The 24,995-nt window shown below is 44.7% G+C and overlaps 2 protein-coding genes across 3 annotated transcripts in view; both read right to left on the minus strand.

Annotated features, from left to right (window-relative positions):
- Positions 1-376: 376 nt before the first annotated feature.
- Positions 377-1,320, minus strand: LOC123627953 (NEDD8-conjugating enzyme UBE2F). 2 transcript variants are annotated; one of them, XM_045537514.1, is made up of 2 exons: positions 1,221-1,285; positions 377-1,086 (listed from the first exon to the last, which is right to left on the minus strand). In XM_045537514.1, the coding sequence occupies exons 1-2, from the start codon at positions 1,264-1,266 to the stop codon at positions 647-649; spliced, it is 486 nt and encodes a 161-aa protein (XP_045393470.1). In that variant the 5' UTR covers positions 1,267-1,285; the 3' UTR covers positions 377-646. The 2 variants fall into 2 exon arrangements, with proteins under 2 accessions (XP_045393470.1, XP_045393469.1); XM_045537513.1 differs by having other exon boundaries at positions 377-1,320.
- Positions 1,321-4,211: 2,891 nt separating this feature from the next.
- STS (steroid sulfatase) overlaps positions 4,212-24,995 on the minus strand; it is a 149,521-nt gene continuing 128,737 nt past the window's right edge. The window contains exons 9-10 of the mRNA XM_045537664.1: positions 18,757-18,878; positions 4,212-7,457 (exon numbers count right to left, since the gene is read on the minus strand). Coding sequence (XP_045393620.1) covers positions 7,084-7,457; positions 18,757-18,878 — 496 coding nt within the window. The 3' untranslated portion in view covers positions 4,212-7,083. The remainder of the gene's footprint in view (positions 7,458-18,756; positions 18,879-24,995) is intronic.

A 24,995-nucleotide genomic window follows, 5' to 3' on the forward strand; every position in this document is an offset into this window, starting at 1 on the left:
TGGCATTATTTCAAAGGTTGCTGAAAGAACTTGTCTTAAAAAGCTTACACTATTTTTTTTTTTTCTGTTTCAAAATATACTTACATTAAATAAAATACGCATTTCAATAAGAGATCTACAGTGAATGACTCTATGCATTCTGGAAAGCTTCACGACATCTAGGCAGGGCCAACATTCGTGGAAGAAGCTAAGAGAATTTGCCTCCAATCACAGTTTGTAGCGGGTTTCTTATTGCCAATCTGCAAGTTACACTGAACACATCATTAGCGTCACTTGTGCAGGAAACCAATTTTGTTTGGGGAAAGGGTAAGCAAGCTCTAGCCTCAGTTTTGAGTTCATTACAACTTCTCAAGAATTTCACCAACAGCCTATACAGTACAATTTCAAAAAAGTAAACATGTTAAGGTAAGCAGACAACTCTTTAGAAACCCAAATACATGTTCTTGCTGTATTTATGTAGAATTCTCCATCTACAATGGGCAGTCATGAAGATGGTCTTCTTCAGGACAACATGGTCACAGGGCTGGGACAATCCAGTGGGACTGAGAGGGAGCGTGAGGACGGGGAAGAGGCGGGGCTACCTCTTGCTGTTTCACGTTAGAGACAAACTGTAACACAGTCCGTGGGCCTGCAAGCTTCCCCTTCATCATCTGGCGTAACGCTTGATGTAGTCATCCACTTTGTTCCGGAAGTCCTCCTTGTCCCGCAAATGATGTTCTGCAGCTTCAATATTCAGTGGATCATCAAAATTCAAAAGATCAGTAAACAAAGAGTTTAATCCCCAAACAACATCCTTCAGTGTTCTTGTGGGAGCCCAGCCAGTGCCGTCAATCGAGTGTTCCCTCAGTAAACTTAGACAAATTTCACCTGTCTCTGTGATGTTGGGGTGCCAAATCCTGGTCAAGCATTTCACTTTGGGAGGCACCATGTTGTACGCATCGGGAACTTCAGTTTCAAACTGAAATTTTCCACCCTGGTAGTAACCCTCATCTGGGGTTACAGTTAGCTGAAAGCAATGAAGCTTGTTTGGATCAGGAAAATGCACTTTACATGTACAAGGTAAATTAGCTTCAAGTTCTGCAACCTCTTTAACAAGCAACTTGTCTCTCACAGAAACCCTCCGAGTGGAGTCGGACGCTGTGGCTGACGTCCGGGACCCTTTGAGACCGTCATCGCGCTTCAGTTTGCTTGCTAGCGTTAGCATTACTGCCACCTTTACCCTGGGCACCCGGAGACAGGCGAGGCGGGCCCGGCGCCCAACACCATGCCCGGCCGGGCGGCGGCGGCGAGATGCGGCCCCTCACAGCCGCACCGGCTCCCCTACTATTTTTTAATGTTATTCTAAGACTAAAACCTGATCAACAAACTAAAATATCACATTCACTGGAGTACTTCATATAGGCACAGGCAACATTTTCAAAAGTATTTCAAATGTGATAAAGTTTATAAGGAATTCAAAAAATATATTATAAACATATATTCAGTGGAAAATTATGCCATTAAAATTACCATCATCCCTCAATATATGTGATACATTTTGAAATCTATTATCCTCATAGAATCCAGTAAAGCAGAATGCAATATTCCAAAAATAACCTCAACATTTAAGTAATCGTTAAGTTGTTTGTCGTGCAAATTAACCAACTCTGCTTTTCCATTCACTTATATTATGATTGTAGAATCACTTATCCTCAATTCTGGGCCATAGTCTGTTGACAGTAGACCCCACTATAATTTTATCTTTAAGTTTATGCGATTCTCACCTTCACATAGCTGACGCTCTTTAAAGAATGAGTGCATGGGGCTTCTATTTAAAACAGCACCAGTAAAGCAAAGCATCTTTTTGAAAGGCAAAGAACTATCATAAAATGTGAGGATTATCTAGTGTGGCCAACCTCTCGTATTAGTCAAGGTAATTAACTCTAGCTGCTGTTATGCTAACAACCTCCAAGTCTCACTGGCTTTAAAAAACAAAAACAAAAAAACAAAGTTTAGTTCCTGTTCAGGTCAGTCACCTGTAGGTCAGGCAGGTCTCTGGAGCTGCTCCAGGTGGTGACTCAGGGATCCGGCCTCTCTTGCGCCCTCTTGTGGCATCACCGTACCTCGGGACTCCTCAGAATTCTTACCTGGATGTTCCACACTAGTGAAAACAGGCAAAGGACACCTGCAGAGGATCATGCAGGGAACTTTTGGCTGGGCCTGAGTGAGTCACACGGTCCCGGCATAACTATAAGGGAAGTAGGAAAATGTCATCTTGCCCAGTACTCATTAAGATAAAACTGTACGTTTAGCCATGGGACAGTTTCCAATGTACTTACAACTATTCCAATTGTACTTACAACTGGGCCCTGCCCACCAGGGAATATGCCATATCTTTGTAAATATGGTATTTTATTTATTTAGTTTTGTACTGTTTGTTAAATTATACAAATTTTGATAAGCAATTCAAAGTACATATTTATAAAAATATATTCATTGAAGATTTTGCCCTTAGAGAAACATCATCATCCGTATATATAGATAATGTAGTTTGCAACCTTAGACATAATCAGTGAAGCAAATTTTATATCCCAGACTTCAATAGGAAAGTGATTATGTTTGCTTACTCTGTAAAGTGTACATAAGGAATTATACAATTTGCTACTTTGGAGATGTGATGTATTTGCCAGGTAAGATAAACAGCAAAAAACCATGAAAAATCATTCAGAGGAGTTGAACTTAATGAGTAGAACCACTTCTAGAAGAACCCCCAAATTTGAGGGTCTCCTATATGGAAGGCCTATTAAGTTTTTCTTAGAAAACTGATACTTAGTTACATGACAGTGTTTCCTTTCCAGGAACATGTCAGTAGATTTTTAAGCTTCTACCATTCCAATTAGGAAAGCTGACATTTCCTTAATTAGAAAGGCTTCGTTTAACATAGTATTTGACAGTGTTAAATATTGGTAAATTGCAATCACTCTATTCAGAGCCCATTACATAAAGAGACGGTATTAGGAAACATTCCGCAGTTAGCTCTTGCCACACAGAAGTGGTTCATGGCGTTGGGAAACCAAGGACGGCCGGGGCCTTAAGAAGCACTAAAACCTCACACTCACGTTGTCCCTGGCAGGTTTCCAGTTGTCATGGATGATGTTAAAGGAAATTTACTCAGTGATGCTTGTTAAACTACGGTAAGGAAGACTATATTCAGGACCATCGCGACAGGTGTAGGGACAACAGAATTGGGGGCTGCAGCAGGGGAGACAGATTGGGCTCAACACCGAATACCGCTGTGCATGGATGGAAAATGACTAAGAGAGACGGCACAGGTGAGGGGTTCCGGCTGAACTGACGTAACAGGATTCCCGCTGAAGCCAGCCCAGACAACCAGACATGCCCTGGGGGAGGGTGGAGGAGGAGGAACCTAATTATACATCCAGGGTGACCAGATGCTGAGGGTAAGGGGTTCTTCCTAAACTGACTTTAAGAGGATTCTTGTCAAAACTGGGTTTTACAAGGAGGTGCACACGTGGGCTTTGGAGAAGGTTCAGGAGCCTGGCTGAAGTTTGGCCAAGCAGGGACTCTCTGTCCATGGAGCCTGGGATGGGTGTGAGGTCCCTAGAGATCAGACAGCTATGATTTAAGACGCCTGCACAAGTTGTATGTGCCACCATGGGTCACGCAGCCTCTACCAGCTGCTCCACGGCCACTTTTCGCCTTTTTACTAAAGTTCTTGATTGAACAAGAGCCCATCCTAGTCCCAACAGTGCACCCTTCTCGCTCCTTCCTCTCACCGCTCCGCTCCAGGAGTTTGTTCTGACTCCGGTTTGGTTTTCCTAAGGAATCCAGTTGAGAAAGACAGAACAGAGACAACAATATTTTGCCTATCAAATTTCCGCAAGAAACATTAAGTTGTATTTTACGGCTGTGTTGGTACAAATTCCAACATGATCTCCAACCTTCAACATTCATTTTTTTTCCTTCTGATTTTAAAAGAAATTAAAACATTTTTGTGGACCTCTAGAAGGGCCTTAGAGAGTGTGCCCGATGGGGGGTAAGCTAACTTTGCCCTGCCCTCTGATTGATTGATTTCTCATCCCTTTCTGCATGATTCAGCCCTTCTCTCAAGCTAAGAAAGGATGCGATGAATCTTTGCTGAACTGAAACCTGTATTTTCCATTGCTTCAGATCATGCCCAAAGCCCAGTAAACATTCCACATGTTGTCAAATTGAATCATGTTACAAAGGTACACAGCATTATAGCACACAGCATTTTTAATTGCCAAGAAAAATTTTATTTTAACTTTGCATGAACACATTCTAAGGAAACTTTTCACTCCATGTAATCATTTAGAAGACAGCATTTTCCAGACATGTGACAAACACTTTTGTTTTGTTTTGCTCCACTTTTCACTGTATGTCCTTAGGGGAAATCTGAAAAGTCAGCTTTCATTCTTGAATCTTGAGTCCTATAGATACGTGGATTGTAATTTTGCTTGTCCTGCAGTTCCTGCCGAATTTGTAAAATGATGCCTATGTATACGTTACTAAACTGCTTAACTTTTAACATCTATGTAATGCTAAGAATACAAGGATTTAAAAAAAAATGTTTAAAACTTCAAAACCCACTAAGGTCTTGACACAGACTCCAGAGGTACTATCAATAGATGCTTTGAAAACAAGTAGCCGTGCCTCCCAGCTCCGTAAAACACCCACCAAGCAGCAGACAGCTGTGCCTTGGAAGAAGGTTTGTTGGGTTTCTCCTGGACAAAAGAATTCCAATTTCCTCTTAGACATTCAAGGCAAAAGTTTCAGATGGTAAATGGTTTGAAGTCTAAAATAACCATGGTCATTAGAAACAAACCTGATTTTCAAATGCCCTAGAATACAATGGTGATCTCAGTTATTTGGAGGCACTTTAAAGCTCAATACATTTGCATCTAGAGGTAAACTGCGTCCTTCATTTGCCAACATTTTACAGATTAGACAGCTAATTCTCCACACAAACAGGTGTTCATATAATCTACAAAGGCTCTTCAAGTTATTTAATCCTCCAATATGCCCTCCCGCATCATCAAGTATTTTCTGAAAGTCCACTTACATTGAATATGCTAATCTTTGAGTAAACATTGTCACCTTTAAGCATAAATTCATAATAGTGCCTTCAACTAGTTTTTGCATGATAATATCAGCAACAATCCTAACATCATCAATATGCGAGCACACTCTTTAACGAGAATGTTTTCTAAAAAAAGATGACAGATTTCCTCAGTTTCTAGAATGAGAGATCCACGTTAAACGGAACACTCCTATCTACCACTCCAGCTTTCTACTATTCCAGGGTTGGGGTGGAGGTGGGGATCACTTCTTTTTTGTTGTTGTTTGTTTTTCAGGAAAGAAAAAGCAAAAAATTAAAGTCTGAAATAGAACTTTAGGAGGAGCTGGGGAAACACTGTTGAATCCGGGCCATTCCCTGAGGCTGAGGGTAGCAGAGAGGAAACGCCAGCAACTTGCAGAGAGCCCAGGACACACCTGCGTCCTCTCCAAGCCACCACACGGGGTCCAGGCATTTCATCCCCCTGCACTGGCTTGGGACTGAGCTAACGCAGAGTCAACAGGACGTGCTTTTGTGGACAAGGCTACAAAAGGGGTGAATGGGTGAGCAGGTGGGCGTGTCATCTCCTGATACAAGAATTCAGTCGTATCGTTGGGGAATGTCTTGTGTCTGAAGAAGCGGCCGCACCTCACATTCCACAGGGGAAGGGTCTCTGCTCGGGATGGGCCGGTGGTTCAGAACCACCCCCGGCTGTATCACGATCAGCTACTCCCCTATGTGACCAGTATGCATTTTCCCTCATCAACTGGGGTTTGCGGGAAATGGAATTAAAATAAAACTGTGCATCTCCCTGTGGATGGAGGGCACAGATATTTCTCAGCCATGAGATAAAACTACATAAAACAAAAGAATTTGTCCTCACTACTGCACTGCCGCCACAAACATGTGCCTAGAAGTGAAGATAATCGTGCTTGTGTGTATAGATCACAGACTGCTTGTGGGGGGCTTTTGTTCCTCACGAAATATCACACACATTCCAAGCCAGTGATTCTGAATTACGCCGGAAGAGATTTCCTCCACAGTAGCATCCCCGAAGTGGCCTTTCAATGCAGAACTTCCATTTACCGAAAAAACAGTGGAACCCAACTATAATAGTACAAGTTATAGAACGGTAATCAGTCCAGGAGAGATTTGTCTTGGGATTATTGTTAATGGAGGATTTCACAAAAAATCATTGTGCAAAAAAAATCTATTTGTGAGCCTCTACTTTTTCTTTTTTTTACTTAATTACTGATAAGCCTCTATGTCCCTATTTTAAATATCTTCACCTTCTTGGAGAAAGAAAAATTGTGTGTGTGTGTGTGTGTGTATGTGCATGTATGTGTGTGTATATACATATATATAAATAAAAGTACATATGTGTACATCTATATATATGGTAAATAGCATTTAATATTTGTTCTAATACCAATAATGATGACTAGTCTTCCAATAATCCAATCAGAATTTACCATGATCTATTCTTGGTAAAGAAGATGGCTCTTGATTCACTAGAAAGTTGTATATGTCAAGATTTACTCAACTTAGCTTAAACTTGGCTATCTTCTATATCATGCCGCTGGGGAGCCTTGGTGGTTACTGTGTAACTTCAGATCATGGAGCGAATGATACCTTACACCACTGAACATGCGTGTCTGCGGAGGGGGAGTGAAGGTTACCTTCTGCACCTTCCCGCTACCTGTCTGCACTGGTGTTGGAGGTGCTCAAGTGCACGCCCTTCTATCCCACTGCCAGGCGTGCAGGGACTCCGGGCAGGGAGGGCACAAGTCCACCATCTTCCTCCCTACACACTGTAGAACTTATTCCTCACTGCAGCCCCCTAGCTGAGTAACTGTAGAGCTCTTGTTCAAGCCTTCAGGTGATAAAACAGAGAATCGGTCCAAACCCATGCTGCGGACGGGGTTCGCTTGACCAGCGCTCTCCCAGACGTGGCCCTAAGCAGACGGCGCGCCTGTCCACGCGCATGCGCCCGGCCCGCGACACAGCTAGCGGCTCACTCTCGTATCGTGTTTCTCTCTGTCGCACTGGCAAGTCAGGCCAGAGGAGGAACAGCAGAGCTGCAGCCAGGGCTTCCACAGCTGGTTCCCCAGTGACAACTGGTTGGGGACCTCCGACAGGGTCCCCGTGTGGTCGTCCACAGCTGCCTGCATGACTTTGAGGATCTCATGGAACCGGGGCTCGGTGGCCGGGGTGAGTGGCTTTCTCTCGCTGGGATCTTTGGAAATGTCGAAGAGCAGAGGTGGGTCGTGCTGCGTAACGAATTTCCCGAAACAGAAGCACACGTGCGTGGAGAAGCACCCGTTGGAACCCGCGGGGTTGAACTTGGGGGTGAAGAAAAAGGCTTTCCAGATGGACGTGCCTGCGGTTCAAAAGCACGGGAATGGTGTTAGGTGTCAAGCGTCACTGTCACGGCACTTGCCACAAATGAGAAAGTGGCACGGAAATTAGGTCGTCACGTGCTCTCAGAACACCAAGGCTTACCAAGCAGCAGGCATGACGCTGACGTGTACACGAGGGATTGTCAAGCCACATGCAGGCACACACACAGCGAGCGGGGACAATCTCAAGCATGCGGGGACCTCAGTCAACAGTCTGTGTTCTCAGTTTTGAGAAAGTACAAAAATGCTAAATCAGGAATTAAATGAGGCTAGAAGTGAGGTGGGGACAGCAAATGGGGAACAGAGATGATCTTTTGCGGGGTGAAGGAGGTGTTCTAAAATTAGATAGTGACCAGGGTTGTACAGCTCTATGGATTTACTAAAAATCTTTGAATCAGAATATCCCGGCATGCAAATTATACCTTAATGAGCTGTTGGAAACTCCACATTAGGTGAATTCATCCACACCAGATGGTTAGTTTTAAAAATAAGTTCTGGGTTCCGTTAAACCCCCAAATATTGGAATTTCTTGGACAAACTGACTTACAAATGAAAAATTAGGAAATAACTGACTCATTGCCAGTTTCTTGGACAATGCTCTGATTTTCCAGGGAGCTGCGTGCTCTCACACACCCTCTGAGAGAGGTCTGAAAATGCTTCCTGGGTGTGAAAAACGTGGCAGGTAAAAGCAGAGAATGAAAATGCATGCACCAGTGAGAGTTCGGTGCAGCATGTGAGCATGCTTGCAGCTTTTTACACAAAACCAAAGAGACATTCCCACCGGGAAGCACGACAGACTTATGCGAGTGGCCCTGATCATCTGCATGGAGAGTGACAGCAGCAACTTTGGTGATTATAGGACTTTTGTGATTGACTGATCAAAATACACAGTAAATTAGTGCGGCCAATTTAAACCAACAGTCACTGGTGTCTGTGCTGTCCCCAGGTTGCCCCTGACCTCAGACAAGTTTATTCACGGGAAAAGCCAGCCTCTGTCTGGTTTGTGTTCAGAAGAAGCAGCTAGGAAGCACAGGGCAGGCAAGGTGAACGTGTTCCAGATGGATCTATTAAAGGGGATTCTTAATGAGGCGCCTGCAGACTGCAGCGTAGTTGATTCTGGGGGAAGCGGGACACGACATCGCTTTGACTTTACAGGAGCTTGGCGTGCTTGCCTTCTAGAGATAAGGTCAGGCCGGCGCACGGACACGCCGGGCTGCAGGAAGAATTTTGGGATTCGGTCACCATCTCCAGCAGAGTTTTAAAAGGCAGGCGGTAACCTAAAGAGTCCTTACATCCCTTCCTCTCATCCTGCTTTCTTCCTGGGTACGAGAGATTTCCTTCAGAAGCCTTTTCCGAGGCAGGCCGACAGAGCCGGTCCTTTGCAGCCTCAGCATCCCCGGCCAGGGTCGGCGAGGGGACGTCTGCACAGAGAGAGGTGAGCCGGGAAGCCCCTGGCTGTTCTCCAACCCAGCGCTGCAGATCTGGAGGGCGTCTGACACTTGCCATTCGGGTCAAGGCTCAGCATGTTTCAAACCCCAAGAGAGTACGGGCTCCTGGAATGAGTTCATTCTAAGGGCCTATATTTTCCACTTGCTTTTGAAAGCCGCTCACACGGATGCTGCTATTACCACCCGCGTGCCGTCTGCCCCAGATGGGACCCGGAAGACGGAGGGGAGGCCCAGGCCACAGCCCACAGTCCCGCTCACCTGTGAGCGGTGGCGTCGCTAAGGAGTTCGGGACGAAGGCTTCATTTTTCTAAAAGATTATTTAGCACACTCTGAGGTTGCTTGCCTTTGGACCCTCTAATTTGAATTTTTAAAAACTTTTCATAAAAGGACAGATTGCTTAGTCTCTGTGCTGTTTCTGGGGACCACTTTGAATTTTCTCCGACGAGAGAAACAGAGCTGCGTTTTATCATATGTCGGCCTGCAAGGGTCCCTACCTCGGGATCTTGTTCTGTTGCTGATTAGGAAACCAGGAACGGACATCTCTAAAGCAGTAACTTCAAAGAGGAAGAGTAAATCTCAGTCGCTTGATAAAATAGGAGGCACCTGGCCCCATGTTATACATATATATATATATATATATATTTTTTTTTTTTTTTTGAGACAAAGTCTTGCTCCAATTGCTTGGGCTAGAGCGCCGTGGCATCAGCCTAGCTCACAGCAACCTCAAACTCCTGAGCTCAAGCAATCCTCCTGCCTCAGCCTCCTGAGTAGCTGGGACTACAGGCATGCAACACCATGCCCAGCTAATTTTTTCTATATATTTTTAGTTGTCCAGATAATTTCTTTCTATCTTTTAGTAGAGACGGGGTCTCGCTCTGGCTCAGGCTGGTCTCAAACTCCTGACCTCGAGTGAGCCTCCCACCTCGGCCTCCCAGAGTGCTAGGATTATAGGCGTGAGTCACCATGCCCAGCCCATGTTATATTTTTAATGGGCATATTTAGTCCTGTGTTCCAGAATTATTTTGATAGCTTATTCCCTCCTGGATATCCTCATATACTAGAAAAATGTTAAATTAAAAAACATGTTTTTTTTTCATGACTGTATTTTTAAGATTCTTGTCTACTGGTCGATGTGAGAACTCTGAGAAAGCCTGCTTCTCTCTCACCACTGCAATAGATGAATATTCTCACCACTACGGGAACTTAGACTCAAGGACAGCTGAGAGTCAATGACCTAGGGAAGGAAGTCTTAAATTTTATATAAGGAATGCAGGGAAAATAAGGCGGACAGCATTTTTTGTTGTTGTTGTTGTTGTTAAAGTATTCTCAGTAGTAAGGAGGACAATAATTTTACTGAGGTTTAAAAAATGCTCCCCAAAGTTAAGAGAACTAGGATTATCACAGTTGTCAAAATTCATGGCCAACCACACATAATAGTCAGAGTAATGCGACATCACCACACTATAACACAATGCTTTGGAAACCACTACCCATCCGATGAAACATATTTTTATATAAAATTACCACTAAAACAAAAAATGTGACCCAACTCATTACAGAAGACAAGTTATCGTCATTTGACAAAAAGGCAAACAGAATTTAAGTGAGAGAAGCTTTATGCCCAAGCAGGATCTGGACTTGGCATCTTTCATGTATAATCCTAAGACAGTTATATTATTAAAATTAAAATAAGCTACAAATGAAGTTAAATAAAGAGGTCTCTCGGCTCCCTGGTTGGGTGGCCAGGAAGCCCCCAAAATGAACAGACATGGTCCCCAAGAATAAAAAGAGAGAGGACGCAAAGCTGTTTCACCTTTGAAAAGACAGGAGCTGAAACTTCAAACTAGTTCTGAGGTCCACGCTGCCGGTTTGGTTAAGGGCTTAACTCCAGGCATCAACCCTGGAAGTTCAAATCCCAGCGCTGCGATTTCCTGGCTATGTGATGCTGGACACAGATGCTCGCACCTCTCTGTAGCCCAGTCTGCTCCTCTGTTAAACGAGGATAATAATAGCTCCTGCCTGGTGGCAGTGCTTTGAGGATCCAACATTCACTCCTACATGCGATGCTCTCAGAGGGCTGCCGGGTCTGTAGCAAAGGCTGCCCTTGAGTTAGCTGCTGCCAATTTATGCACAAAGCACACTGGTTTCCGCCTGTCCTTAAATCTGTTGCTACTGTAGTATGTGTCTTAAGACATTTTTTTGCTGTGGCTAAGGATCTTGAAAGAATATAGAAAACTAAGTTTAAATGGCTTCCACACATGGGCTCTCAATGTATCACTCAGATTTAGACTTCCCTTGATGAATGTTGTTCGACTGCTAGCCTTGGCGAGGCTGATTTGTGTGCCTGGAGGATTACATGTATATATCATATAAAGCACACCCAGATATTTTGGCAATCTTGGCAATGTTTCCAGCTCTCTTGCCATCTTGGAGTTCTTCAAGACCATTTCAAATACTGTGCTGCTTTTCTGCTGGGAGGGACCCACACCTGAGGGATCCTAGTTTTGCCCTCTCAGTAATGTTGACATCATCTAATGAACTGATGTCTTCATATCTACACCTCAAAAATCATTCAACACGTTCCCCTGTCCTCAGACAGCCATCCCACATCAACTGCCCAAATCTTCTCTCAGACCCACAGATCTTATAATGTGTCTGCACCTGGAGCCACTATGGGGTCACCTGTGTCTTGTAACTCAATTCACACAAACTACCCCAAAGCAGCTTGGCCCCAGGCCCTCTCTCTGCCCCCCCCAAGGCTCATTCCTGCCCATTCATCATAATGCGAAACTCTCAACTATTCACCCCTGGGCTAATATATTACAGATCAAGTTCTGCCCGCTTCCTGTGGCTGGCTGCACTGGAACTCGAGATGCAGAAGCAGTGAGGAGGAGGAGGGGGGGGGGGAAGGGGGAGGAGGAAGCAGCTCAGGTGGCTGCAAGCACCTGCTGCACAGCCAGGCAGGTTGAGAGCAACCCTAGCTTTGCCCATTGAGGCCTGAGTATTTGGGGACAAAATACTCCCTTCCACTAAGCCTCGGTATCTGCATATGAGGGACAGGAATATACTAAATATAACCCGGTACAAAGCAGGTGTGTGACATACATGAGACTCTTCCTTCGCCTCCCCTGCCCTGCCTGTGTCTGTGCAAAGTCCCCCCAGCCTTCAAGGCCCTGTCGTATCTTCCTCTGCAAGTCTGTCCAAATTCCCAGCTGGAAGTTGCTGATGTCCTTCTGTTGCTTTTGCCACTGTGTACCACTCAGCCAGTTCTTGAGGTCCCCAATTCTCTTGCTGGATTATTTCCTGTCTAAGAATTGTACCTCCCACATCTCGTAAGTGCACAGTACCTAGTGCCTTACATATAATAGGTGGCCAAAAAAACCTGCTGCATATTTTAAAAAATGAAGGGGATAATGGCCATTAGCTGAAGGTTGAGAAAGAGAGGAGAGAGGCCGGCTGTCACCCTGAGATCCGGCGTGGGCAGACAGCAAGCCCAGTGCGTTCCGGCATCTCTCCTCTGGGGCTTCCCAGAACGTCCTGGCTAAGACTATGCCGTGGCCTCCAGCTCAAAGGACTGACCGGCGACTTGGCGGCACCGGAGAACGGCGTCTGGCCACGGCAGGTCCCCGAGCGCAGCAGTCAGAGAGCTTGGAAGGGCATTTGCTGTGGGATCGCTTGGTGTCAGAAAGGAGGCAGCCATCGGGAATTCGTGTGGCCAGCGCAAACTGGGCCTGCCTTCCGAAAAGAATGCTTGTGGAGAGGCAGGAAAAGCGGCGAGTGAGGGCAGCCGGGAGGGTGCAGGCAGGGACAGAGCAGGCAGAAGGAAGACGAGAGCTGCCGGCCCCACGGACAGACACACTTGGGGAATAAGAGCATGAATTGTGGAAACAGTCCACGGAGACGCCCAGATACATGGTTAGGCAGGGGAGCATCTTCGCGATCATGAGTAAAAGAATGGAATGTCTTAGGGGAGGATGTTCCAATGAACAGGGACGGACTACGAAAGCAGACGGTGTTGGTTGCAAATCCCAACTTTGCCATCAGCTCTGTTACTATATGCCAACACCATGACCTTCTACAGCTCTCTGTCCCTGTCTATAGCTGGGAGGAATACTGTTGGGAGAGACCACTAGCTGTTCTCCCAGGCTTCCAGAGTCATCAGATGTCCCGGGCACATGGAGGCCCACGACGAGACTCTACTTCCCAGCCTCTGGGGAAGTGAGGTGTGGACAGGTGCTCGACCTCCAGGCCTCTGGGGAGAGTGGGCATATCTTCCTTGGGAGAGAGTTGACCTGCCCTCTTTTCTTTTCATCTTTTGCATCCAACCCACCACTGTCCTGCTCTGAGGCTGGACACAGCATCATTCACCATGAAGATGAAGCTTCTGTATCCTGCAGGGACTGGAGAAGGAGCCTGGAAGATTCTGCATCCCAGGGACTTTGTGGACCATTCAACTCTAGACTTCATTCATGAGACAGACATACAAACGTCTCTCTCATGTAAGCTACCGTGTTTTTTTTTTTTTTTCTGTTCCTCACAGCCAAATCTGAAACTAATATAGTCACAGTATCTCCTAATTAGGAGGACTAAATGAGATATCAAAGGCAAAGTGTTGGCGAGAGTGTCTGGCAGGCAGTAAATATGCAAATACAAGTGCTTACTGTGATCAAGTATGTCTCCAAAAGATATACAAAGGTCACATTAAAAAGATGACAAGTTTTAAGATTATGAGATTAGCAAAGAAAGAAGTCTTTAACCACCTACAAACATTTTTGTATGGAAGATACAAAGGTAAGGAAGACACCAATAGCTGTTAAGCATTACACGCCCTGGTTAGAACTAAAACGTCTACGTGGAAAGACGCCAGGTCCGACGGCTGACGGGAGTGAGCCAGCGGGGGCTGGAGGCATAAGGAGGCACACTGGCAGCACTGACAGATACCCCGTGTCGAAGCCAAAGAAAAGAAAGGTGTAGAATACTGTAGAAAATCGATGAAACAGTGGCAAGGGGGAAAGGTCAGAAGTAACCTCTGATAAAAAGATCAGGATCAGTCGGGTGTGCAGACAAGACTGAGCAGGGTGTTTGAACGTTCAGACACACCAGGTTTTTGGTCTGTGGCTGTTTTTCTGGTATTCAAGAAGGAAACTTCAATTCTGATTTATTCTGTCTCCAGCAGGTAGTAAGTTTACATTGTGGCAAGTTAACAAAAGTGAACAGCCAGTACTTTTTCATCCACGGCATTAATGTAATCTTAGGTCCGACATAGTACAACTTTAGTTGAAAAGTGAATGTCTGTCTCAAAAATGGTCTGATCTTGTCTATCAGGTAATATGGAGTTTCATATGAAAATATATGTTTAATGGATTACATTGGAGAAAACAAAATCTATTTATGAGGTTACTTTTTTTTCCATTAAAGAAAGTGAACGGTTGGGAAAAATAAGCCCATAACTAATGTGTGAGAATGAAGACGATATAAAATACATTAAGTAAAAATTTAAAAGTTCAGGGAAACCTTTTCCAACTGCCTAAGTCACTCCTTCCCTAAGGTCACCAAAGCAAATTCTGTCCATCTTGGGGTGACAGTACAAGCATGTGTACGCACCTTGCTACTGTGTTCCGTGGGCATGTAAGTGAATTAATGGGTACATGTGAGAGAGAGAGGAAGCTTGTGGCAACACAGCATTTGGCTGAGCTATTTGCAAAGGAAAAAGAAATCCTAAGACTTAAAATACATCCTTGAAATGGTTTACACATGTACACTTTTTCTTAATTGCTACCAAAGTTACGGTAGGGTGAGAGCATGTCCTTTTTAAGGTAAGTTGAAATACGGGAATGTTCTCGGTGAGGTGAAATTTGGATCTACTGAATTTCACATTAGTTCAGCTTCCGCCCTCGATATTTTATTTCTGACCCTTTAGCTCCAGCTCGTGCTAATGAGATGAGGAAGGACATCCAGTGGCCCACACCACAGTTGCGAATGAGGACGAAAGCCAAGTGCAGCCTTCCCGACGCCGGCCAACTCCTGAGACATTAGTGGCCATAATTAGACGTCTCCTCTCTTTGATTAGGTGAACTTTAGGGGCAAAATTAATTGTTTAATGAAATGAAAATTTTAAATACTGAACACTGCAAGCATTTTTCCTCACTTGCCATGGTAAGGCTGGTTTTAATTTTAAACCATTATTTAGCTCTTACTTTGAAAAGAATGTGCCTTTCAGAAAGTTGGATATGAACACATTCCTTTAGAATGAATTCCATCATCCTACTGCTTTTTGTTGTGATTTTTATTTTTTTATGGATACATATTAGATGTAAATATTTTCAGGGTGCATGTGATAATCCGGTGCATTTGTATCATCAAATCAGGGTAATTGGGATGTCCATTACTAGTTAATATTAATGGAATGTACATTTCCAAATAGCTAGAAGGGAATAATTCAAATGTCCCTAGTGTTGTGATTTTTAAAGTAAGGGTTTTAAAATTTTTTTTAATCACAAGAGAAAAAAAAATTTCCACCAAACTTGAATTGAAAATGGAGCAGGATTTAGGGGCCCTGCTGGTTCGACATGAGGACAGCCACATTCTTCTTCAGGAGAAAGAACGGTGTCAGCACCCTGTTCCTCTGAACTAATTTTTGCAGCTTCCTGGAGAGCCTGTTTCCTCACAGAAGCATGACATTTCAAATAAATGTGACTTTTTTTCCCCAGAAGATCTCAAGATTCCATACATGTTTGTAGCAAATGCTTTAAGCTGTTAATTATGTACAACACTGCATTGTATTCCATAATATGCCCGTAGCTATTCCACGGATTGTGGTGTGACCAGCTGGTTTGAGGGCTTTCCCATTAAAGTGAGCATTTATTTCGTAGATTATATTCATTGGCTTGAAAATCCTGAAGCCAAGTATCTATCTACTTTTTAAGATGAATTTCACCCATAAAACCAAGTTGTCATTGTGTTGAATTTTTAATAACATTAATTCATATGTCAAAAGTTAAGACCAAAATTTTTCATACACATTGAACAGTAAATTTTAACTAAAAATTCCCACTTGAATGCAAGAAAAGTTATCCAAGTTATAATAATGCTTTCATGAGCTCTTTTAAAATATAATAGGAATAATGATACCAGATCATAATTAAATTTTGCCATTCAACTTGCTGAGACAACTAAATTACAGAGAAGACTTTGTATATAAAAAGTTAAAAGGGTTTCATGTTTTTAAAGAGTGAAAACAGAATCCTAGCTCTAAGTTTTTGAAAACAAGTATTTAATGACCCTGAAATTGTAAGTCAGGCCTTTGAATAATCAAGACAAATAGTAATTGCATCTTAAGACATCTCCAATCAGTCTTAGTTTACCGATATCAAGGAACTGCTGGGAATTTAGTTCTCTGAGGGAGAAATCGAGCCTGGATTTGTTACCTTTGCCAATTGCTGTGGTGTAAACACTCCCAACGTGGCTGAATGAAAACTGACAATAGTTTAACAACCAGCTGGCAAGATTCCTGAATGACCAGGAGCTGGTTCCAGCCTGTTAACAAACCCTGATCTTAAATTTCTCTTTTCTAATAAAGAATTCTGAGGTCAGGTGGCAACCTTCTTATCCCTAAGATTTATGGGAAGTGATCTACATCATCCAGGGATTGTTGACAATCTCCTACGAAATCAGATCTGAGATGACCTAAGCACTCTCACTCAACTCGTACGTAAGACCTGTCTTTCCTGGGGGACAGGAAGCTGCATTCGAACAAGTCACACTTTCTTTCCTTATGCGTTCCCGTATCCATGGCACTGTGCACAGAGAGCAGCATCAGGCTCCAGGACGTACGGAACTCCTGGGCAGACAGCTTCGTTTGTTTTGCTCACTGACAGATGTCTGCACTGGCGCAGTTCATTCTACATAGTAGGTGATCAATTTATATTAGTAGGAAAAATAAGCAGACAAAATACTAAATAGCTAAACACCAAGCCGTGCATGAAAGCCAAGACAGCAAAAACATGGCTAGTGAGTTGCAGATAGAATCTGAACAGTGAATCATAAATGATTCATAAAATCCACGGCTTTTTTAGACCCTTTGGCTTGATGAATGATTCTAGCCTTGAGATCCTATGATTTCTCCTTTTTTGGTGCTGGTTTCAGGCATAAGAGTTTGAGGAACTGCACAAAGAGGAGCTGTTACTTGTGCCTGTCTAAGCAGCAAATTTTATCCCAGGCCCAGTTGCCTCTCAGAAACTGGGTCTTGTTTTTCTCACTTACTCCTATTTTCTGTCTCTTCCTGTCCCTCCTTCTCCTTACTCCTCCACATAACGCGTTCCTTCAGCCCCTGATCCAATATGTCTCTTCCGGCTTCTCTAGCTGGGGGTTTGGCTGCACTCAAATGTGCTTCTGCAAGGGCCAGGACAGGAGATCGTCCTTCTTTAAACACCTAGGAGTCACAGCAACTTTGTTCTTTACGTCCTCGCAGGCTCCATAGAAAAAACAAACGGAGAAAAGTAGACCTCTCACTTACTAGAGGGCTCAGCCCTCCAGGCTGTAAATGGATCTAAAAAAAGAAGCAGTGTTCCTAGGGAGATTAGGAATTGTGGCCACACTGATGAACTATGTGCATGAGATACTTCCCAGTCTAGAATAATCCCAAGCCCGTGTTTTTGTTTTTCATCTTATATGACATAACACCAGGAAACTGCCCAGATTTAAAGTGGAAACCCTGGAGCACCAACCTGGTGTGATTTGTGTGGCTGATGGAAGGGCTGTGATTTTCCACTTTAAAAACAATGGAAAGGCTGCTTTTTAAATGTCTTTGGTAGATTGTCTAGGTGAGGAGGGTGGGGAGAGATTCATTGAAAAACAGCAGGAGAATCACCCGGAGTTTCAGAAGGAGCCAAGAGTCCAGAGGTCACGACATGCCCTGGAGACTCTAGCCTCTAGGAGCAGAAACCCAAAGTTCATTACAAGGATGTGGAAAAAAAAAAAAAAAGTCTGAAAACCCGTAACCACACTTAGGATCATAACTGGGTTTCCTTTGTTCCTTGATGCTAGTTGGAAATAGCTGTAAAACTATTGGGAAACCCAAATTAGATCCTGTTAGGATGCACAATTTAAAGAACTCCCGGTTTGGGGATGTGATAACATCAAAGCATTTTAACTTTGCCTTAAATATCTAAATCTAGTAAATACACATGATGAGTAACAACACATTTTCAGTGAAACAGGATCTACCGTCTTTGAGGCTGGGTAAAGAAAGGTAAATATTTAAACGCCCTTCATTCATTCATTCATCCATTCACCCATTCATTCTCTAGCATTTAGAGCGATGCTAGAGGAGAGAAGAAAATGCTTTGAGCGCAGGCGGGGCAGGCGGCGTTTCAGAGGGGTCTTGGGGGGATGGACATGCACCCCCCAGGAAGGAAGAGGTAGTAAGTCCTTCCAGGCAGAGGAACTTGCAAACACAAGGCCCAGCCATGCACAGAGCACAGCAGCTGTTCGGCTGAAACTCAGGGTGAGAAGGAAGTACAGGAAGCGAAGGTGGGCAGCTGCCGAAGCAATGAAGGGTGGACCACAGTGCCCTGCTGCGAACTTGCCATTCCTCTGCTGGGAAAGAGGCGTTCAGCTGGGTGAACGGCACAGTCCCACGATGTTGTACCTGGACAACTATGTGACCAGAGGGACAAAGATGAGGAAGAGGGAAGAAAGGACAAAGCAAAGCATGGTGGCATTTTTAGGCATCTGCTGGCCTCCATAGAGCCAAGCCGACTTTTGATTTCATGCACCCACATGGCACAGGCTGCACAAAGTGTGAGGAGCGTGGCAAGGTGTGTTTACTCACTGTTGCGAGGGTGCCAGCGCACAGCGTTTAAGTAGGCGTTGCAGTAGTGGAAGAGGAACTCGTGGTCGGAGCGTTGGCTTTTGCCTTGGAGCAGGGGCATCAGATCACGTCCGTCAATGATCCTGTGTGATAAATCAGCCGGGCATCAGCCACCTCGCCCTTGGACGTAGCCACCCTGACTTCTGAAATGTCCTTCTGGACAACCCAGAGTGCAGTGGAGCTCCACAGTCGTAATCAAACCACCCATCCGACGAAGACTAACCCCGGCTGGGGGCCGTGAGCAGCACATTGACCCCAGCTCTGTCCATATGTTACCTCATTAGAGCTCCAAAGAGCAGCAAGAGTTGGGACTATTTTCATCCCCATTGTAGAGATGAGAAAACAGAGGCTCAGAACATTTAAGTAACTCATCCAAGGTCATGGGACTAGTAAGAGCTGATGAGTTTGCAGCCCAAGCGATGTGGCATTCACGCTCTCAATTAGTCTCCTCATTGCTTCCCTGAAACTTGATTTTCTATCTTTTGTCTGACCAAAGGGAGAGCTTTGTTCATGAACTATATATAGGTCTGTTGAAACTAACGGTACCTGCAAATGCCAGTTGAAAAGAAGATACTATGTAGCATGGGGCAACTTGGGTTGGACAGCCTTCAGTGAGAGCGAATTTCCCCATCAGAATGAATTGGTCTGTGTACAATGATGACGACACTGTTAAATACCAGGGGAATGGATTACACCCAAATGGAAATATATCTCCTCTACTACTGGAGTATCTAACCAGGCCGAGAAGAGGAACTTTCAGACTGCAAACAACTGACATTTAACTGGGGTTGAGCAAAATAGGACTTTTTGAAGTTTCAATAAAGGGCAAAAGCCTAACACTTTGTTTTGAGCTAAACATACATTAACAGCCACTTGAGCAACTGAAGTCATTGACACCATTAGGCTGCTGCCGTCAAAACAAGGGGCAGAGAGCTATTTTGGAAGAGTTGGAGTGTTCAACTCGAGGGATTTCTTTCTCTGATTGAAAACATACGTCCCAGTCCTCTCTTACTGCAAGGCGTTTAGAGACTGGGCGTTCGGGTGGCTCTGTAACTTGGGTAAGGGCGCTTAAGAGGTCTCGCGTCCCCCGAGCTTTTCCCTGTGGCTTGTTTCAGTGTCGCTGAAAACCGGTGATGTAATTATAGTCGTGTTGCTTAGCACTTCTGCAGCCTCAACCCTCATTATTAAATCACGCGCCCCGCAGACGTCTACGGACTGAAAATATTCTATTATCATAAGTTAAAAATAAGAACAACAGTCAGGCTTGGCTCGGTTCCCGTGCCTGCGTTCCTGCTACCCAGGAGCGGAAGGGAGGGAAGCGTGGTGGACAGTCCTGTTCAGAGGCAGCGTGCTCCCTGAGATGCCGCTCCCTGAGATGCTGAATAGGGTGGAAAGCAAGGAAGAGGGGACAGGGCAGGTGGGCAGGTGTGAGAATTCCACCATGACAGGCCCCCATGGAGATCAACCGTCTACAGGTGATGGACAGGAGGCAGAGGCTGTCCATCCTTCCCTGGCCCGTCCACCCGAGGGGGGACAGACGGTCTTTCTGCGACTCCCCAAAACCAAGATGGAACCTCCATTTTTCAGACATAATCTCAACCTTAACTTCGTCACTCTGGGCTGGCTTTTATTTTTTTCATTCGCCAACAAAACTCAGCATGTGATTTAAGAACCTGGGAGATGGACTGCTGTCTTAAGATCAGTATTCGATAACTGAAATTGGTCATGAAAAGGAGCATTTTAATTAACAAAATAAGACTCCAACTCTCATAATTTTTTTTCTTACTTAAAAGCGAAACATTGGGATTTTTTTTTTAAGGAGGGGAACAAAGTGTGTTCTGCAAACTTCTTTTTCTTCAAATGTGGAGATAGACTCATTTTTTAAAAAATATCCTACACCTAACATGCTCTTTCCTAGCAGCAGACAATAAATCACAGGGCTATGGAAAGCCACCGTTTAACAGGGCTGCAGAAATATGGCCTGTCAAAGACACACTCATTTCTGCCATGAAAAATTGAAAGTGACCCTATCGAGCTAAACTTTTAAGTGGTGTGTAAGCTATCAAAATACTTGGGATTGTTTTAAACCACCTGTGGGATTTGCAGTTAACCACGGCAATAACTTGGAGAACAGCATGTTCCTATTGATGCTGCTGGTACGAACATATTTTTATAGTGTCCTGATTTAGGGGAGGCGGGCCAATCCACTTTCAACGTGACACAAAGCATTGCTGTTTTCGATGGAAATAGTCTAATGGGCCTTTTCCTGCAAACTAACTGAAGTTTTCAGAGCAAGTTTGCATAGATAGCCGATGCGATAAAATTAGATAAGCCCTCTCCTAGTGTCCTCGTGACTCTTGGTAAAGAAAAGGTGCTCATTTGGGATTGTTCTTAAGTTGGAAGGTGAGATGATTGTCCCAGGGTTCCTGACTGACAGTGACAATAGCGATATTAACAATTCGCTTCCAAGGCGCCCTCGTTTCAGAATGAGGTCTAATGTTACACAGCATGGGGACAACTTTCACATAATCAAAAAAGAGCATGTCCTGGAAACCTTCCTGGGAACACAGTGACCTCATTCCTCCACGAACGTGCTGTGCTCTCGCTCACCGCTCGGTCTCTGAACATCCTGGTGTCTCACCTGGAACATCCTCCCACCTGCCCTGGCCTGGCCAACTCTGGGAAGGACTGGAGGACACGGGAGGAGGAAAAGGCTTGGGCGGATGCAGAAGAGAAGGTCTCGGGGGCTGATGTGGAGGCTAATTTGAGGCAGAGTGTTGGTGAGTGAGCTCCCTGTACAATATTCAAAACGAAGTGATTTCAATGTAAAAAATAATCACTAAGGACACATTTGGGGGAGAAAGCACATCAATCTGTAACAAAGTAAAGGGAATCCTCAGTATCTGGCAAGCTTATATTTTCACAATTTAGAAAAATGTGTTTACATTTGTAAACATGAAACCCTCTGCCATAGTTGAATAGAAAGGCGGTCCATTGTAAGCGGTCACCCTTACAAAGCTGAGACTGCTCACGTCACCTTTTATTCTCTAAAACAAACGCAAACGACACAGAGCTCAGGCACGTCTTCACCTGCACCACTCCACTGATGGGATTTTCTGTGACGACTTAGCCGCGAGTCAGCAGAAGTTACGGGGAGGGATCAACTCAATCCCTTCCTTGTCTTCATTTAAAAAAAGCCAAGTTGAGCATTAAAGTTTTAATTTCTTCTCCTAACTTAAAAAATAATCAAATTTAATTTTATTTCAACTATGGAACACAAGATCTAACTATTTCACTTCTACAATTTGATTCTCAGGGATGCCAGCACTCTGTTGCCTTCCCTCCCAGCTGAACGGTCTGTGGCTAGAATTTGGATATTTTCTAAAAAGTTTAACCAGCTCTGGCCTGTTGTGATTCTTTATTACCAAAAATAGGAAGGTCACAGTCTTACCATGAGCGTATGGTATCTGCTAGCAAAGATGAGAACTGCAGAAAGGTTTTGCATTTTAATGACTTAACACATTTGGGTATTAGACTCTTCTTTTATAAAGCCCTGGCTACCTGCCTTTTATAACACACAAAAAGGCCGCCCTCCATTTATTTCCAGAATCAGCTTATTTGGAGACCCGGGGGAGAGTGATTTTTCTCAGTCTGCCTGAGGTGATGGACACTGAGTGCTCTTTTGGTAAGTCATGCCACTGAATGCAAATGAAGCACTCAAGCACGCAGGAAGGAAAAATCCACTGCTGCAGAGAACTCTCGCATAGGCACGCCGTGGGGTTGAATTAAAGAACTACTCTCACCGCAGCGTTCAGATGCTGCAACCGTCTCTCCTGTGCACCCGTGCACCCCTCTCTCTTTACTTAAACAGAATCCCTGCACCTACGGGCTTCTGATCTCCCTCCAAGCTTTGACTGGCCAGGAAAGGCTGCTGCTAGACATAATTCTTGAAGAATGGGAGTCTGCCGTACAGAAATTCTCCCCTTCAGAGAAAACACACAGAAAGGTGCGAAGGCACTTTGTTAAGTGCTCATCAAACAGTATGGGTCCAACTCTCCGAATGAGTTTCCTCTCCTGAGAAATGTAAATTTAGTATTGCTCTACCAGGAAACGGAGGAAGCTGACTCCCACCAACCTTCGCAGGAAAGAGGTAAGGCTGTTTTCTAAAGGGTGGATATCTGTGTCTCAAATTTATAGATGGACAGAGACAGGAGGATATTATCTAGGTGCTGTGACTGAAATGTCTGGATGGAACTTCTCAACACCGAGACTTCATTCTACTGGTGCTATGAGTTCACCCGCGTGACAGTTGGGTCTACCTTAGAGGGAGGCTGTTACCTTCTTCAAGGCTCTTCCTTAGAGCTCGCAGAAGAAACACAGACTCTCCTCCATCGGCCCCGGACAGGCATGGAGAGGAGGTGGCAGCAGGAAGCTGTCCCTTCAGGGATTTTCCTCTTTGCCTCTGAACTTTTCCCTTCCCTTGCCTTTCCCCAGCGGGGACGACAACCGTTCCGAGGTGTTACAAAGATGACAAGCAGTGAGGATTTTAATATTATGGGTCAGGAGAAAAATATGTCCTAAAGGAAATGGCCTGAACACTCTGTTTGAGCTACTTGAGGAAGTAGTGAGCTTTATTCCAAGGTCAAGAACTGGGGCTAGTGAGGAGATGACACAGGGAGTAAGATTTTGGGCTTTATATAAGAGAAGACTTTCTGCAAGTTACAGCCACCAGGTTTTCTATGGCTAGAGTGGAAAAAAGAACAGTTTAACTACAGTAGGTCTTAAAAGTCCCCTCAGTCCTCAGATTTTATGACTTTGGATGGATATGAAATGTGGAAGAGCGAGGTATTGAGTTTATGGACATCTTACTAAGACCTTAGTACAGTGGGTGGGACAACAATGGCGAATATTCATGAGTTCTCTGTATTGTACTTTATGTGCGTGGATGTTTTTAATCCTCATATCAACCCTGTAAAATCGGTGCTATTATTGAGCCCATTTTCCAGACAAGCAACTGAAGGCCCAAGAAGATTCAATACTTAGCCTGCAGTGAAGACGAGGATATGAACCCAGGCAGGGTGGCTCCAGAATCCCTGCTCTTACCCAGAGCACCTGCTAGTCTCAGAGCGTGCTCGAGACCCTCGGAAATCTCCGGGACCCTTTCAGGAGGTCTGGGGGGCCAAAAGTACTCCCAGGATCACAGGAAGGCATTCTGTCTTTCTCACTGTCACTCTGCCAGGAGCGCACGGTGGACTCTCCCAGTGGCCCTACCACGTGGATGATGACGTCATCACTGTATCAGCCAATGAAGTAGTGTGCTTGGGGCACTTTCATGTTTAAAAAAAAAATCTGCTTTAATTGATAATGTGATAAGCATCAATGGATATAACCTGCATAAACAAAAGACTGTTGGAGTCCTTAATCATTGATGAATGTAAAGAGGTCTTGAGACCACAAAGCTTGAGAACGGCTGAACTGTCAACACTGTGTTTCTCATCTGTGCATGTGCCTAGGAACGTGTTGGGGAGCAGAGTTGAAAACAGTAAGGACACAGGTGGAAAACAACGGGAGGTGAGAAAACCTCACTCTGCACTTGCTTCGGCAGAGCTGCCGTGTTCGCCTTTGGTTTCCCCTTTCCTCCTCCCTCCGACGGCAGCTGAATTTAAACAAGATTTGCAGCCGCTTGTGTGGCATTAGCCTGGCCTGCCACCAAACTAATGAAAACAATTAATCAGCGTGCTTCCCTTAAAACTCTTCAGATTGGTAATAACACTTAAGAGGGACCATCGGCGATGTCATATGAAGTTGTATTTAAATGTAAGAGAAAGACATTTCATTTGGAGCTTGCTCAGTCAAGACATGCTGGGGCATGCGGCCCTGAGCTGGGGAATTAGACACCTTTCTCGCTGTTGCAGCCGGGAGCTGCAGAGTGAGGCCAAAGGCAGGTGTGGGCATCCCAACATGGGAGGCCCAAGGGGCGGTCACCCAGCTGCGCGGCGGCAAGCCACTGATGGGCACAGACAGACTGAGAATAACAGCACCAGCAGAACACTCAAAGAGGAAGGCTCGGTTAAACAACACCCATCCTCATACCCGGTCACTGAACATGTGCAGCAGGGCCTCTAAGTTTATTTCCCTCTGGGATAACACGATGGACAGTGGGGTTGGGGGGTTATGTTGGCTAACACACTCATAAGCCC

Source organism: Lemur catta, chromosome X, assembly GCF_020740605.2.
Source record: "Lemur catta isolate mLemCat1 chromosome X, mLemCat1.pri, whole genome shotgun sequence".
In the NCBI taxonomy this organism is placed as follows: domain Eukaryota; kingdom Metazoa; phylum Chordata; class Mammalia; order Primates; family Lemuridae; genus Lemur; species Lemur catta.